Genomic DNA, 16,048 nt, shown 5'->3' with positions numbered 1-16,048 from the left:
TTAAAAGATACTCCCCAACCAGGCGTGATGACGCATGCCTTTACTCCCAACACTTGGGGAAACAGAGGCCGAAGGATCTCTGTAAATTTGAGGCCAACTTGGTCTACAAAGTGAGTTCAACATAGCGTAGGCTAAACAAAGAAACCTTGTCTTGAAAAAAACAAAGAAAACGAAAAAGAAATGGCCCATGTTGACTGGCAATTATTATAAATGGGTTACTAGTTTTATAATGTTACTACACTCTAATGAGTTATATGAGAACATGAAAATACTAAAATCTTGTATTTTAGTATTTTCTACAATAGTCACAAAATTTTCATTGCATAAAAAAAAAGTATGCCTAACATAAGATTATAGGTAGAGCTACTACAATGAATACATAACATGCTAACACTTTAGATTTTCCAAATTTTTCTTTGGATCTAATGAAATAAAAGATACCATTGTTAATTATGTTAAATTTTGTTAACAATGATAAATGAACCACCTAAAAGAAGCTTTCTAGTTGGTAAAGTATCACATGATCAACATGTAGTTATGAATCAATCCTTATAACTGACACTTAATCAAGCTTTATATGACACTTTAGAAACTTAATGCACATGCTTACCTCTCTGTCTGTTAAATTGACGACCACGAACACCTTGTCTCAATGTTGTTTGAAGTCTTACTCGTCTGAAAGGCTTCGGCTGACTACTACTAGTATCTATAGAAAGCGTTATGACATAAGGAAAGCAAGTTAAGCAACTAAGAAAACAGCTACAATAATACACAGACAATGGCTGTCCTGGACCTGCTTTCTAGACATAGCTGGCCTAAAACTCAAGCGATATGTCTGCCTCTGCCTCCCTGAGTGCTGGGATAACAGGTGTGTGCCACCACGCTGGGCTCAAGTTTGCTTCTTAAGAGTGAAGGGAACTATACAATTATATAGGCTTAAAAAAACAAAAATATTACCATAAAAACATCTCAAAAACTTAAGAGAAAAAAAATCATTTGAATTTATTTATTCAATCATTCAATTAATTGTTGGGGCAAGGGAATATTGTGGCAACAAAGAATCAGGTCCCTGAGAAGTCAGACTGTAACATATCTGAATAATAGCTTTGTCTAATACGTCAAACCTAGTCATTAGCAAATTCTGTCAGCTCAGATTTAAGTAAACTTGTCATATTCACATGTGTATTCTGTCCTAGTCATTGTCTTTACTATGCATTGAAACAACTTCCAAATTTGGCTATTTCTGATCATAATTAAATTTTATTCTCTCTTATACACCATGGCCAAATCAACTGCCATGTCATTTAACTATGTGGAGAATTTCAATTGTGTTCTATCTCCATGAAACTCAAAGCAATTATGAAGATCTACCTGACTTTTCTTCATCATTTCTCTCTTATGCTCCTCAATATCAATCCTCATTCTGCTCAAGTCACAATGATCTCCTTCTGACTTTGAATGTCTTAAATAACCTATTGGCTTATGGTACTTCATACAACCACATAGCTTTGATACCTTTCCAAATGTCATTTTCTTGGCCACACAGTCTGTGAAATTCCCTGCTATGTTAAACATTCAAATTTTCTGAATGAGAACCCAGTCAGGCAGAGGGGCACAGTGATACCCATAATAAAATTAATGTAAAGACATTCTATTTTTTAGGAATAACCAATCACATTTTCTCACAAAGGGGGTAGTTTGGTAACTAGTATTAATTCTACTATAGAGGAAAAACAATTCTCAGAGACGATTCACAGGGCTAATAATTATCCTACCTATAATTTCTGATCCTTTTTACATAAAGCTAAGAATTACAATTTACATATATTATTTGCAGTTCTAACTTTAAGGTTCAGTAGGGAATGTGGTTATGTAAAGTAGCTAGCTGCTGAAATATGGGCGTGGGTGGGAGTTGAACTTAGAGATGTTGGCCAACTGGTTGACATGTCATAGAAAAGCAACTAAAAGGACTAAGATGATATTTTAGGACAGCAAAGTTATGTGACTGTAAAATATAATGAAGAAAGTCGTGCTCAACATATGAATGTTTTATAGAAATTTAAAAATAACATAAAGAAATAATAGAGTGGATGTGAAGTACTGCATTTCCTCAAAACTGTAGGTGAACTGCCTATACATTCTGTGATAAAAAGCCTAGCATAAAGTTACATGACCTTGAGAAATAATTTAACCTTCCTATGCTTTCTTTAGTCCTCATATTTACAATATGAGAATGGATCACTACCAAATTGTGTTATTGTGAGAATCAAGTAATATATGTAAAAGGCTTAGAATAGCCAATACTCAATAGATGCTGTTACCAAAACAAGATAAACAAACAAAAAACAAAAAAAAACAAACAAAAACTCCCCAAATCCTGTAGAAGTAACTTTTACTATAGGAAAGACATCTTTTTTTCAAAATTAAATTAAAAAATTAAAAGATGACTCTTTAAATTAGTGAATTTCAAAAATGGTTTTTGAAATAGAGTCCCATCTTTCAACCCTATAGATCATTCTGCTCTGGTTCAAACAGAAGGAATCTTTAGATTCCTTCCCAGTTCACAAGCATCCCTTCCAATTTAATTAGCACCTTTAAAAAGGTGAACAATTCACATAATCTGAGAAGAAACCAGAATAAGTAGCACATTTAAAAGATCCAAATATTTTACAGGACCTGTGCAAACACCATTGGTGTGGACCACCTCCTTCATGTCTCTGATTATCAATGCCAGAATATCTGTGCAATAGTAATGCAGTACAAACCAAGTTCCTTTCAATGATAAAATTTCCACTGGAAGTAATGTGTTTTAAACATCAGGAGTTGAACACGAGAGCTGTCTGTTTAGTATCTCTGCAGGCAAGGGCAATGAATACAAGCTTCATGGGAACAGTACTTACCTGCAGAGGAGCTAGAAGGAGGATCCTGGCTGGTCGAAGGAAGATCTGATTCATCAGATGCTTGGACAGGCTCCTCTTCCTGCTGGCTATCAATGTCTAGGCCTGCCTCTGAACTAATACTAAGAAAAAAAAATTGATCAGAAAATGTAAAACTGAATTTAGGTTATATCCTAAATATTCCTAAGTTCTTTATGATTTACTTTGTAACTAGTTCCAGAGTTCTAGTTTTAACTAAGAATTAGACTTGGCTATATGCTGCCAAGTTTTTTGTTTGTTTGTTTTAGCAGAAGACGAAGCACGGGGTGAAGATGTGTTGTTTTCCTTTCACTCCTTTCTTATTAGGATATTCTCCAATTTTACTTTTCCCCCTACTGTTTCAGCAACCCTTCTTTTCTATTTAACAAGCATGTTTATGTTCTTAAAACTCACAGAAAATAAAGTACGCTTGATACACTCCCAAACAATATTCTAGGAAGGCAAGAGTTATTCACAACTAGTTCCAGCGATCACTAAGCCAATGTGAGGACTAACACAGGTCTAACAAGCTGTGGGTATGAGAGTTCCTACCTGAGTGCCTGTATTTTCATTTGTCTCCCTTTAAGAATCACATGAGAGTAGATAGCAAAAGACCTGAATCTGGCCTAATCTTTTTCTCTTTTTTTTATAATCTGCAAATATTAGCACAGTTTCTAGCAACAACTTACCTAACACACCTGAGGTTGCAAGATGGGGAGGTTAAATAGCTTGGTGCTGAAATTAAGGTGTCAGCTGGTTATCAGTAGGACAGTCTAAGCCAATTACTGTTAATGTGCTCTGAACTTAATTTCTATGATGGAAGTGATAATTTTAGGAATACTGTGTGGTTGAGAAGACAAATGTAAAGCGACCTGAAAAGATGTAGGGTTGGTAACACTAGTGTTCTCAGTGGGACTGGTAACCTCCTTGAAATTAAGTACCAATGTTAAAAAACACAGACAGACCGGCTTTTTACCTATTATTATAGCAGACCTGGCTTATGGAGTGTTATCAAATAAAATCCAGTCCTTGAACTCTTAAGCAGAAAATCTGTTATACTAGCAATGTTTCTGACTACTAAACAGTACAAAATTCCCATTTTAGAAAAATTAGATTCCAGTTTGAGATTTAGCTCTCCAAAACTACTACCCATGGGCTCTTGCTAGCAAATTCTTTCCTTAGAATAATAAAAAAAAAGTTTTCAATAATGTTTTTTTTTTTAACTTTTATTTTATCTATACTGGTGTTTTGACATTGACATGTATGTCTATGTGAGGGTGTCGGATTGCCTGGAATAGGACAGTTGTGAGCTGCCATATGGATGCTGGGAATTGAACCTGGGCCCATCTGGAAGAGCAGTCGGTGCTCTTAACCACTGAACTATCTCTCCAGCCCTCAATAAAGCCTCCTCTTTAGAGGAGGTTTTTAAAGCCGCCTCTCACAGAAACCCCAATTTTGAAGCTGATAATGTTATGATTGCAAAGCAGCTTTTCCAAATACATGTCCTGGCTTTTCCTTGGGGTTCAGAAACCACTGAAAACAGGTATCTTCTTGCTAAAGTGAACAATTATGACGACATAATGAACCTACAGCAAACAAAACCAAAGAAAAGTCATACCCTTCTGACTCTGCCTCTACAAACACTTCATCTGCATCGTCACCTGTGGCTGTTTCATTTGTCGTGGACAAAGTGCCTGTGGACGTTGTCACCATTGGAACAGACTGAGAGGCATGTTCTGAAGCATCAGAGGTGGTACTCTCAGTAAACACAGTCACTTAGAAAGAAGAAGAATAAATAAATTTACCTTTGTGGTTCATTGATTTTGAGCGAAAATTGGTTTCATGGTGTTCTGTGTCACCAATAAAAAAACAAAACAAAACAAAACAAAACAAATGTCCTCAACTGTCTGGCACCAACCTGGGGCTGCTACTTGGAGAGGAGTAGTGGGAACACTGCGGCCACCAGACTCTTCCTCATGAGCTAGGAAAAGGGGCGTTTCATACATTCCCAAGCCTAGAGACAATTTTGAGTATCAATGAATAACTGAAAGAACATAAAATGCCAAAGGAAAAAACTAATACAAAGCATACACTTTTTTGAAGCTCATAATTTAGTTGTTCTATCAAGCAAAAATCAAGCTCTCAATACATATTCATCACCTCTTTTAAATTCTTTAACATTAATTAAAGTATCCCTAAATCATTAATTTTATGGACTATCCAACTACGAACAACTACTACTATGTTGAAATCTATTCCTCACCTAACTGCCAAGGTACTAAACCTTTCTGAGGGTGAAGCTTAATTAAACTTACCCTACAGTTACAATGTGAGTTAGTTGTGGCTTATTAGCCTTCTCTTTTCAAGTGCCAAATGCCAGTTTCCCAGAAATATACCGAATTTCACCTATGGACTAAATGATAATTCCACAAACAGCATAATTCACACACAGGTATCATGTACCTTCACTACTTAATTTTTGGGTCATTTTATTTTATATCAAGCTTTATCTTTAAAGTAAATGTTAACTGGGAAAGTCTAATTAGCCATCTATCTAAATACGTATGTCACAACTCTCAAATTGTAAACAAAAAAATACACTGCACTACTAAACTTAAAATGGCTGGCAATTTTTAGTGTATTTGTTGGTTCAACACACATCTATGTGTGTATGTGGTGATCTGAAAGAAAATGGCCCCAATAGGCTCATGTGTTTGACTACTTGGTCTCTAGTTAGCTGAAGTGTCTGGGAAGGATCAGGAGGTATAGCCGTGATGGAGTTTTGGCCTTGTGAAGAGATATGTCACTGGGGCAGGCTTTGAGGTTTCTAAAGCACACGCCAAGCTCTGTGTCCCCCAAACCCAGTGTGGATCAGGATGTAAAGCTCTCAGCTACTCTTCCAGCACCATGTCTGCCTGTGCCATGCTTTCTGTCATGATAACAGATTAATCGTCTGAAACTGTAAGCAAGCCACTTAAATGCTTCCTTTTATAAGTTGCTTTGGCCATGGTGTTTCATCACAGCAATAGAGTAGTAATTAAGACAATAAACAAATACAAAAACCAGTGGTTGAAGAGAGGGAACAGGATGGGAGTCTAGCATAAATGTTCTCTGAAAGACTCCACCCAGCAGGGGTTCGAAGAAGATGCCACAACTTCGGGCATAGCGCAGGAGTCCTCAGAAAGAGCAGGGGGAATAGAAGGACCCAGAGTGGACAGAAGCTCCAAAAGAAGACCAACAAAGCCAACAAATCTGGGCCCATGCGGGCCTGCAGAGACTGATGCACCAGCCAAGGACCACACATGAAGAGGATGACCTAGACCTCCTGCTCAGATGTAGCCAACAGGCAGCTCAGTCTCCATGTGTGTTTCCTAGTAAGGGGAGCAGGGGCTCTCTATGACATGGACTCTGTTGCCTGTTCTTTGAGCACTTCCCCCTAGTCAGGGGTCTTTGCCAGGCCACAGAGGAAGAGGATACAGGCAATCCTAATAAGACCTGATAGGCTGGGGTCAGATGTTAGGGGAGTACGGCTCCCCTTTTTGAGGACTAGGGAGAGGAATAGGGAGGGAGGATGGGACTGGGAGGAGATGAGGGAGTCTACAATTGAGATGTAAAGTGAATAAATTATAAAAGAAATTAAACTAAAAAAATCCAAAACCCCAAACAAACAAACCACAAAAAGTCTTTAGGCTAAAGAAACTAATACTTGCTGAAGAGATATTTATTAGAAAAGGCAATTCTTAATAAGAGCCATGTTGGTAGCTTTGTAATTTAGGACAAGAATGATATTGGTAGCAACTTAAAGAAAATCAGAACTTACTAACTTCTACCCATACATGCACTTAAGAAACCTCAGGTTTGGCTATTTTACCTCCTTGAGAAGCTAGCTGGCCAAGATCAGAGTGACTGGAACTTGTCTGTGGCATGTCTTCAGGTGGCCCAAATCGGAATCTAGGAACACCAGCAACCTGTGGGGAACTAAATGGCAAAAATTAATCCAATGGGTAATTTAATGATATCTGTTTAACTTACAAAGAAAACGGCTATTAAAAGGGAGGGGTTCAATAAACAGGGAAGGAAACAATGAAAACAATGCAATAAAGAATATTTTTGCAAAGAAATTGTCAATAAATTTAATAATAGAAGTAACTTGTGATTTATTTAACTTTTAGCTTCTCTAGAATTTTTTGAACTTGCCTGAAACACAGACATATGCAACAGGAAGCTTAATAACAAAAAGTTTTCTTTTTTAACATTTTAGTTTTCAGTGTTTAGTAATATAAATAAGAACCTTTATAGCCTATTTGTAAATTTAAAATCTATCTCTAAGATTTAGAAAAATTCTAGCATTAGGAGACTAGATCAACTGGTTTCTCCCCATCCTAATACCATATATCCCATTGCTTATTCAGAACAGAAAACTCAGCTTCACTTCTGAATCTGCCATTCCTTTCATTTTTTCTTAGCTACCCATATTTCACATGCTAATAGATTATACCACTGTAATTACCTGAGTTTTCATTTCCACTCAAATGTATACTGTTTTAGCTAAAGCCTTTTCATTCAGGCTAATTTCAAACAAACCTCAGGCACTCCTATATTATGTCTCTAATTTCCAGGCTGTTTACTTGGCCCCACATCTCAAGTGGTTCACAGCTACTTAAATCCAAAACTTCTTCATAAAAGGGTCTTGTCGGAGAACTGGTGCTCAAATTGGTGACAATGGTGTTTGTGGAGTGGTAGTCCTCACAGGCAACATCAGCATCTATCCTCAGAGTTATAAGGATTAAATAATGCATAGAAATCCTAAGTAACCACTAGAAATTATAAAACCCTTATTAGTTGTTGGAGTAATTCCTTCATCTGTATTAACAAGATTACCACGAACACTGCCACTGTCTAGGTTGTTAGGTTACAGCCGGTTACTCATACCCTGAGCTTTCACGATGCACTATCTACCATGACAACTGTAAGGACCAACACTTTTCCCAGCACCAAGAGCATTTATATGTTTGGTAGTACCTAAACTTGTAAGTACAAAACTGCATTATCAGTAAAATGAGGTTACCCAGAAGAAAGGACAGCAAGGACCCTCTCTTGTGAGGAAGCCCTCGAGACAAATTTCAAACACCAGCACTCTGATTGTAGAAACTGCATTCTAAAGCACTGTCAAACTTCCTGTCTTACTAGAAAGATATATTTTATTCATCCTATACTGTCTTCCTCAACACTACTTTTTCATGATCCTCCTATTTCAGGGACATGTTAGTGGACAAGTAGGGTAGGACTCTACAAATAATATATCCAAAAAACTAATTATGAGGTAAACAGAAAGCAGCCAACGAGTCACCAAACATTCCACTTCATCAACTCACTGAATCGCTTCAGCAAACCCATCTGTGCGATGTGGCACCACAAGAGTTGGGGTACTTGGAACTGTTCTGTCTTCATCATCAAAAAAGTGTTGTTGCTGGCACAGAGAAAACACAGGATTTAACAGACGCAACCACACACATTTGGATTAACTGGACACAGGATGGCTAGATACTAACCATGCCACCTATTCCTGGAGTTAACTGAAGGCCACGCCCTACAGACTGCCTCCGAGTCATCTGAATCCTCTGTAAGAAAAGGAATTACACTTGTTTTAATGAATCAGGCAATAAAACAAACACCCAAGCCACAATTTATTAATCTGGTAATGAAATAACTAATTGTAGAAGATTTATAATTAACAGGACATTTCTAAATTAGCAATGTAACTATGAACTATGTAACTTAACTAAATTAACTATGTACCTATTATAAATATCAAAGTTGTTACCAAAGATATTTATGCACCAAAAAATATAATATTTAATTTAAACATGTACATACATTTAGTCCTTGTCACCTTGACTGAAAATATTAACAAGTGAGGTTTTCCAACTGACTTACTCATGAATTTGCAGACTGAAAGCTTTGTGACATCCACACACAATTCCTTTAGACTTTGTATTTTCAAATATGAAGTTATTTCCACTTATTTTAGCTTGATTTCTACATAATGGTTGGTTCTCAATACATTCGCCGTGTCAAGTGTGAGAACCAAGGTAGTTAACCTTTGTATGTTCCCTGCCATATTCTGACTAAGACATGGCCAAACTTACTCCATGCTGAATATACAGGGTCATTAATTAACTAAGTGGAAATATTTTGATTTTAAATGTAAAAAAAAGTTAGGTAGAAACAATAATTTTTAAAAATGTGTGCACCTTATAGGAAGAAATGTTCACAATAAATGTTACTAAGCTGGCAAAATGCATTTCACATTAAATAAAATCTAAGAAAAAAATTTAAGCATATAATAATAGTAATCAGAATTTTACTTGCTATGATCATAATCACTTTAATATATATGCAGTGTTTCTCAAGCCATATTTCCAAATGTTAACTCAGTTGTGAATGAAAACTGTTATATTTAGAAAGTAGAGATTAGTTTCAATTAAAAATAATTTCTTACAGTATGCCAAAACATTAAAAATTCATTTAACATCAGGAAGGACAGATGGATGAAAGGAGGGAAGGAATAGAGTCTAATGGAAAAGTCACATCTTAGAAGTTGCCCTTTTCTGAAGCTGGCTTCTTTAATACCTGAACTGGTGGCCCCAACTCCTGAGGCGGAGCATGAATGGTCAGGCGTGGGGGTAGAGGATGTGGTGGGCGCCTTGGTGACTGTGGTGCTCGTGGGGGCTGTCTCTCAGATGCTGACGTGGGCTGCAGTTCTCTAGCTACCTCCTGAGAGAAAGATGATTCTGCTGCACTTGTGCTTCCTTCTCCTACGAAAGAAAGACTTCAGTTTGGAAACCAAGCCTTACATGGTCTTTACTTCCAATTAGTTTTTCTTGGAGATTTGAGACATGGTCCCACAGAGTCCAGGCTGTCTTCAAACTTGTTATGTAGTAGACTGGCCTTGAACTATTGATCTTCCTATCTCCCAAGTGCTGGCAGTATAGACATGTACCTCTATGTCTCACTTTTTGTGGTTAACAGAACAGATGGCATGCAAGTAAGTAAACTCCCTTCAAGATTCAAACTTGGATGTAAGCGCTTAGCCCCACATATGATAAAGCAAATACTCAGTATTAAGTGTGCTTATGTGTGTCTGTGTGCCTATGGAAGCGAAAAGAAGTGGTGGATCCCCTGGAGCATGAGTACAGGTGGCATACAGCCCTAACACAGGAACCAACCTCAGGTCCACTGGAAGGGCAATGGATGCTCTTAAGCACTATCATCCCTCTTTCCCAATATTATTCTTAATAAAGTGTACAAACTACTTAGCTTTGTAAAAAAAAGTGTTTCAGTCAATCAAGATGAAAAGCTTTACTAGTGATATTTTTATAATTTGGTTCTCCTCAACTTCAAATTCCAAATGCTACTCAGGTGTCTAGATCTTCTGCTGGGATGTAAGCTACCAGAGAATTAATAGTTTATGAATTTGATCTAGAATCAGAACCTTATCCTAGCATTTGGTATTTACTTTTCTGTGATTCAGATCATTAACTTAAATTTTGTTTAAGAATTCAGGATAAATAAAGGTAGCCACAGAGAAGTGACTTAACAAAAAGAAATTACTTTTATTTTTTGTATAAGAATGTTTTTGCATGCATGTATGTCTGTACAATACATGCATGCCTGGTGTCCATGAAGGCTGCAAGAGGGTGTCAGATCCTCTGGAAGTGGAATTATTGTGGATCTCCATGTTGAGTGCTGGGGTCTGAACCTGGTACCTTTTTTTTAAGAGTAGTCTTAATCACTGAACTATCTCTCTAGCCCCTAAATAACTTTAAAAATTGACTAAACCTAACTAAGTTTACTCAGACTACTAGACTTAATTTTGTTTGACTACAAAAAATATCCAACCCCCCACAAATAAGTCTTACAGAACATCTATATGTGTTATATTTGGGAAAAATGCTTAAGAATATCTTCTCCTAAAAAACTAAGTTTTTAGTGATATTTCCTAAAGACAAACAAGTATACACAAATTTTAAAACATGCAATTTGACTGGACTGACCTCTTTTGGCTGGGAGCTGCCACCCATCCTTGCTTTAATTATTCTAGGTAGTAAAGGCAGCAGCAGCAGCAAATGGCTTTGTGCTACATTAGAGAATCCAAGATATTTGACTTTTATAATAGTTCAAAGAGCTAGACAGACAGTATAATGGCATCTAATAGGATACATCAGGAAAGCAGAAAATTTTTAATAATACCCTATCCTGTTACCAATTTACTAGGGTTGTTTCATATTGAAAGTATATTCTATGAAAAGATTAATGATCTTACCACTGTTTTGAGAATCAGCAGCTCTCTGATTACTTTCAGTTCCACCCATACTCTCTTCTGTTTCTGTACCTGGATCAGTCCCATCACCACCCTAAGAACAAAATGTAATGACTGAGGCAAATCAAATGAATAGCTTAAAAAAAAAAAAAGCTACACCAAATGATTAAAAGCAAACAAACCAGAGGAAAACCAAACCAAGCAAGCCAAACAAACAAAACTCCAACGGTATAAAGACTTTTATTATCCTGGTAACACAAGCTTTTCTCTCACAGGAAAGCAGCAAGCTTTCTAAGCACAGCTTTTAAGGAAACAGTCACAACTCTAACCAGTTACCTCAGCATCATCAGCTTCATATCCATCATTACCATCTGCACTACCAGTTCCTTCATTACTATCTTCACCCTCATCTCCCATCCCCGTGTCGTCTTCTTCATCCTCATCATCATCTTCATCTTCTTCATAATCCTAAAAGAAAAAGTCCAAGTGTGAAGCAAGTGTAGGCCCACTTGTTTCACACATCCTAACACCTCAATTAAGTGACTACTATTGATCAGGATATAGGAGTGTTTCAAGAATTTTGTAGGTTTAGTTTCACAGCAAAGAAAAAAACTATTAACATTTTACAGAATTAATAGTGATTGATTCTGAACTGTTTTCATGAAATTGTACAAAAGTAATAGTCAATCAAATGCCAAGTAGTACATATTATTTCTATCCAATGAGTAAAATTAAAGAAAAAAAAAATAAAACAATTCCAGTTTTGAAAATATGTTGGTTTTTTTTTTTTTTGGCAAAGAATCTAAAAGTAAGAAATCAACAGTATAAAATTAAATCCTAAAGTAAGAAAATACCAAATTCTCCCCTAAAACTCACTTGATATAGGTGATGGCCTAATTACTTTGTAAATGGTACAGGCTGCCAAAAGAAAAAACAAACAAGCAAGCAAACAAACAAAACAACTACCAACTCCAGTCTTTTCTTTTTCTCTCCAGAAACAAGAGTATGTATCATTAGATTCATATAGCCATTTTTTTTTTTCTTACTAAGACTGAAGATGGTATTTGAGAAAAAATTCTCAATGGCACAGCAACATTTACAAAAACAAACAAGCTGGTCAGGCCACCACATATTTCTATAATCCCAGCATTCAGGTGTCTGGAGCCGAAGAAGTTTTGGGAGTTCCTAGCAAGCTTAGGCTATATACCAAAATCCTACCTCCAGGCAATAACAAAATAATTCCCCCAAACAAGACAAACAAAAAGATTAAAAACTGATTATTCATCACTGGCTCTTTGATTTCTTTAATACATAATGTCACATTCCTAAACCAATCAGCCTAAGAGAAAAACTTGATAATCCATTGAAACTGACTGGGAATGAGAATTCACTAGTTATTGATCACAAGTGCCAATGACTTACAACACTGACTGATCCCAGCACATAGCTGGAGGTAAGAAGATCCAGAGCTCAAGGCCAACATGCACAATGCCCTGGGTCTGAGCCCCAGCTCTGAAAGGTGAGTTTAAAGGGGAGGCAGATGAAAGGCTTATAAACACTCAATCTTCTCAATACCAAACTCACTTCATGTTCTCCATCATTTTCTTCATCATCTTCTTCATCATCACTGTCAATTACAATCACATCATCTCCTTTGCCTTGACCATCCTGGGAAGAAGTAGTTTGCTGATCTGACTGAAGTGGTCCAAGATCTATTTGTAGAGACTGTGAAGTTTCTTCACTGTCTTCCATAGGTGTATAATCTCCCTGGGTGACTCCCTTTAAAAGTTGAAAAGGTATTTTACCCAAACTAGAAATAATCTGTATATACACTCAATAAAATAAAATATCTCTATTGTCTTAAAAAACAAAAACAAAACAATTTTACCCAACCACACTGATTATGCCTTGAAACACCAGGCAATACACATACTGAAACTGGAACCTGAAACTTTCTAAGCACTCACAGAGCACTTGAAAGAAGTGGAGATACAGTGGGAAGGGGTCACAGAACAGGCATATGCAGCAATAAAGTAAGTAAACAAAAAGAACTCACAAGGTCACACCCTGCGAGATAAGAAACTTCAGGCAACTGGTAATTGCTGAGACAGGGAGAGTTAGCCTACCCCAGGGATGACCCCACAACTGGATATCCAACACACACAAAAGTCTGAAGCACAAAAAACAAAAATGGGACTCTGGTTGTATTTAATAAATGGGGAAGAGGCTGTCAATTTGAAAGGGGAGGGAACACATGGAAGGACTGGGGGAAGGATACTTGGGAGGGGATGAAGAAAGGAAAGGGATAGAGGAAGGTGCAATTACATTTTAATTAAAAATGAAAAGGAATTGTAGATGGCTATATTTTTCAGTCTCAATGTGGCAAAGCCCTGTACAAACAAAGCTCTGTAAAGCTTTGGTCAGGTTATTTCTCAGACCATCCTCTGAAGACAAGCAGAGCAAGAGCTAGGAAGGCCGAGAGAACCGCTCAATACGTAACCAAGGCACCCGAAGTGCTTAGCACATGACGTGCTCAAGCCATAATTCCTTACAAGAACCTCAGCTTCTCTCGACACATGAACAAACAAAACAACATCGAGAGTGACAATCATCCAAAGTGACGATTTCTGCTGGTCTCTAGACAAAATAGTCCAAAGTCTGTATGAAATGCTGTTGGCACTAAATATTTTGGATAAGGGAAACTCAGCATATACTAGATATTAAATAAATCTTTGTGCAATTACTTTCCACTATATATTTTGGATAAGGGATACTCAGCATATGCTAGATACTAAATCTTTGCTTAATACTTTCCACATTTTGTTCACTATCAAAATAAACTGGTATTAACAAAAATTTCTAACATTTATTTAAACATGTAACTTTTGGCTTAAGCACTCAGTAAATCCATTTTTCATATGAACTAATAGCATCTATGAATTAAGAAACTTATGAAAAATTACATGTGTCATAATGGGGAAAATTGAAGTTATATTATAATTAAGTGTTACTAAAGTGACTTGCTTATATAAGAAAAAGCCATATTTAATAAGAAGTTAATGGTATGTTTGAGTGAAAATAACTTGACAGTCTTAAGAAACAGCTTTTCATAGATTTGAAGATAATTTAACCAAGGCTGGCAATAAAACAGAAATGTAGGCTTCATTTCAAATGTCTAGGTTCTTTAAACATGATAGTCCAAAATACATGAAATGCCATTTATAATGTGCATACAGGCTCAGTTTTACATTGTAAATCAAAGCAATGGTAAAGTTAACTTAGAATATTAATGCCTCTCGGAAACTAAACTGGTAATCTATGTTACTAATAGTTAGCTTCAATTCCTTAATTTCACAGTAACATGATCCTGTAAGTTTATCAAGAAACTATGCTTTCATGCTTAAGAGGATGGGAGGAACTACAGTGTGGGTTAAATTCCCAAGTCCAAAGTTGTGTGAACCTGGTCCTGTAACTTATCTTGGCATTAGTTTTTCCCCTATAAAGACGGTTGTTCTAGTAATTATGTTAGTTTTTTAGTAATAAGTTAATGATTACTCTGTGTTAATATTAATGACATGAATTCTCCTCCTGAGTGCAAAAAAGAGTTTAGATACTCTATAATCCTTAAAATATAGTATTTTTTTGAGAAGCAAAGCAATGAAGCGTTAAAGACACACGTAGGCACAAAGCTTCTAATAGATAGAGGTAAGCAGGAACATAGTTATAAAGCAATACTTACTGGAAACAATATTGTGTTTAGAAAAATCTTTGCTCATACATGTTAGTTTGTGCACAACACACAGAAACAAAACAATATAGAATTGCACTGGTTCTAGCATATGCCTATAAAAATAAAGACCAGTTTTGTTTGGTGTGGTGGGCACACTTGTTTAATCCCAGCACTTGGGAAGCAGACGCAGGCAGATCTCTGAGTTGGAGGCCAGCCTGGTCTACAGAGCTAGTTCTAGGATAGCCAGGGCTCCAGAGAAACCCTGTCTCCAACAACAAAATACAAAAGAAACAAACAAAAAAAGACCAGTTTTAAAGTGTAAGGTGCCAGATATGATAGTACATGTCTGGGATTCTAACATGTGAAAGGCTAAGGCAGGATTGTCTGAGATTGATGCTAGCCTAGGCTACATAGTGAAAGCCTACCTCAAAAAACAAAACAAATTAAAAAATCCACAGTATTTCAATAGGTCAAGATCAACTCTATGAAAAATCAATTTATTTGTATTAGTTTTACTTAAGTAAGTTTTTACTCACTTCTCCAATGGAATCTTGAGAATCCTGATTATAAGCTTGAGTTTCCACCTCTCCATCAGTACTTTCTTCTGCCATACCTTCTTCCTAAATCATAATAGGTTATTTCTTATTGTATCAGTCAACTATATGAATCATCACCCATTCTGCCAGTTCTTCTATAAAAAGTTAAATCTATAATTCTTTGAAGTTATTACAAAAATGTTATTTATATAAAAATATAGTCACATAGCATACTTTTCAAGATATTGCTTAGGAACATCAATATGTACAAATAACATTTAGCACCATTACTTTTTGGTATACAACTTAACTCATTACAGTCTATCGTTGGAAAAAAAAACGTCAGTTTGGCTAACTATAAGCTTAGAAACAAATGGCAAGTAAGAACGTAAAATGTCAATGAAACTAAACTTCCTTATAAAAACAGAATTCGATTTGTTTCTGCTTTTACTAAAGCAGAAAGAAATTCAGGAAAAGATTTAAAAAGACTATAAATAACTGGTAATTGCAAAATACCTTAGCCATCAGCGAGAACATTATGGTT

General features: G+C 36.3%; 1 protein-coding gene across 1 annotated transcript in view; it reads right to left on the bottom strand.

Annotated features, from left to right (window-relative positions):
* Tpr (translocated promoter region, nuclear basket protein) overlaps nt 1-16,048 on the bottom strand; it is a 66,755-nt gene that overhangs the window by 259 nt on the left and 50,448 nt on the right. Inside the window, exons 40-51 of the mRNA XM_021659470.2 lie at nt 15,505-15,588; nt 12,823-13,017; nt 11,575-11,706; nt 11,242-11,332; nt 9,549-9,733; nt 8,468-8,536; nt 8,291-8,385; nt 6,787-6,893; nt 4,834-4,929; nt 4,534-4,690; nt 2,901-3,019; nt 611-706 (exon numbers count right to left, since the gene is read on the bottom strand). Coding sequence (XP_021515145.1) covers nt 611-706; nt 2,901-3,019; nt 4,534-4,690; nt 4,834-4,929; nt 6,787-6,893; nt 8,291-8,385; nt 8,468-8,536; nt 9,549-9,733; nt 11,242-11,332; nt 11,575-11,706; nt 12,823-13,017; nt 15,505-15,588 — 1,426 coding nt within the window. The remainder of the gene's footprint in view (nt 1-610; nt 707-2,900; nt 3,020-4,533; nt 4,691-4,833; nt 4,930-6,786; nt 6,894-8,290; nt 8,386-8,467; nt 8,537-9,548; nt 9,734-11,241; nt 11,333-11,574; nt 11,707-12,822; nt 13,018-15,504; nt 15,589-16,048) is intronic.

This window comes from Meriones unguiculatus, chromosome 11, assembly GCF_030254825.1.
Source record: "Meriones unguiculatus strain TT.TT164.6M chromosome 11, Bangor_MerUng_6.1, whole genome shotgun sequence".
Lineage (NCBI taxonomy): Eukaryota > Metazoa > Chordata > Mammalia > Rodentia > Muridae > Meriones > Meriones unguiculatus.
Note: the sequence above shows the minus strand (reverse complement) of the source record. Positions and strands in the feature narration are given on the sequence as shown.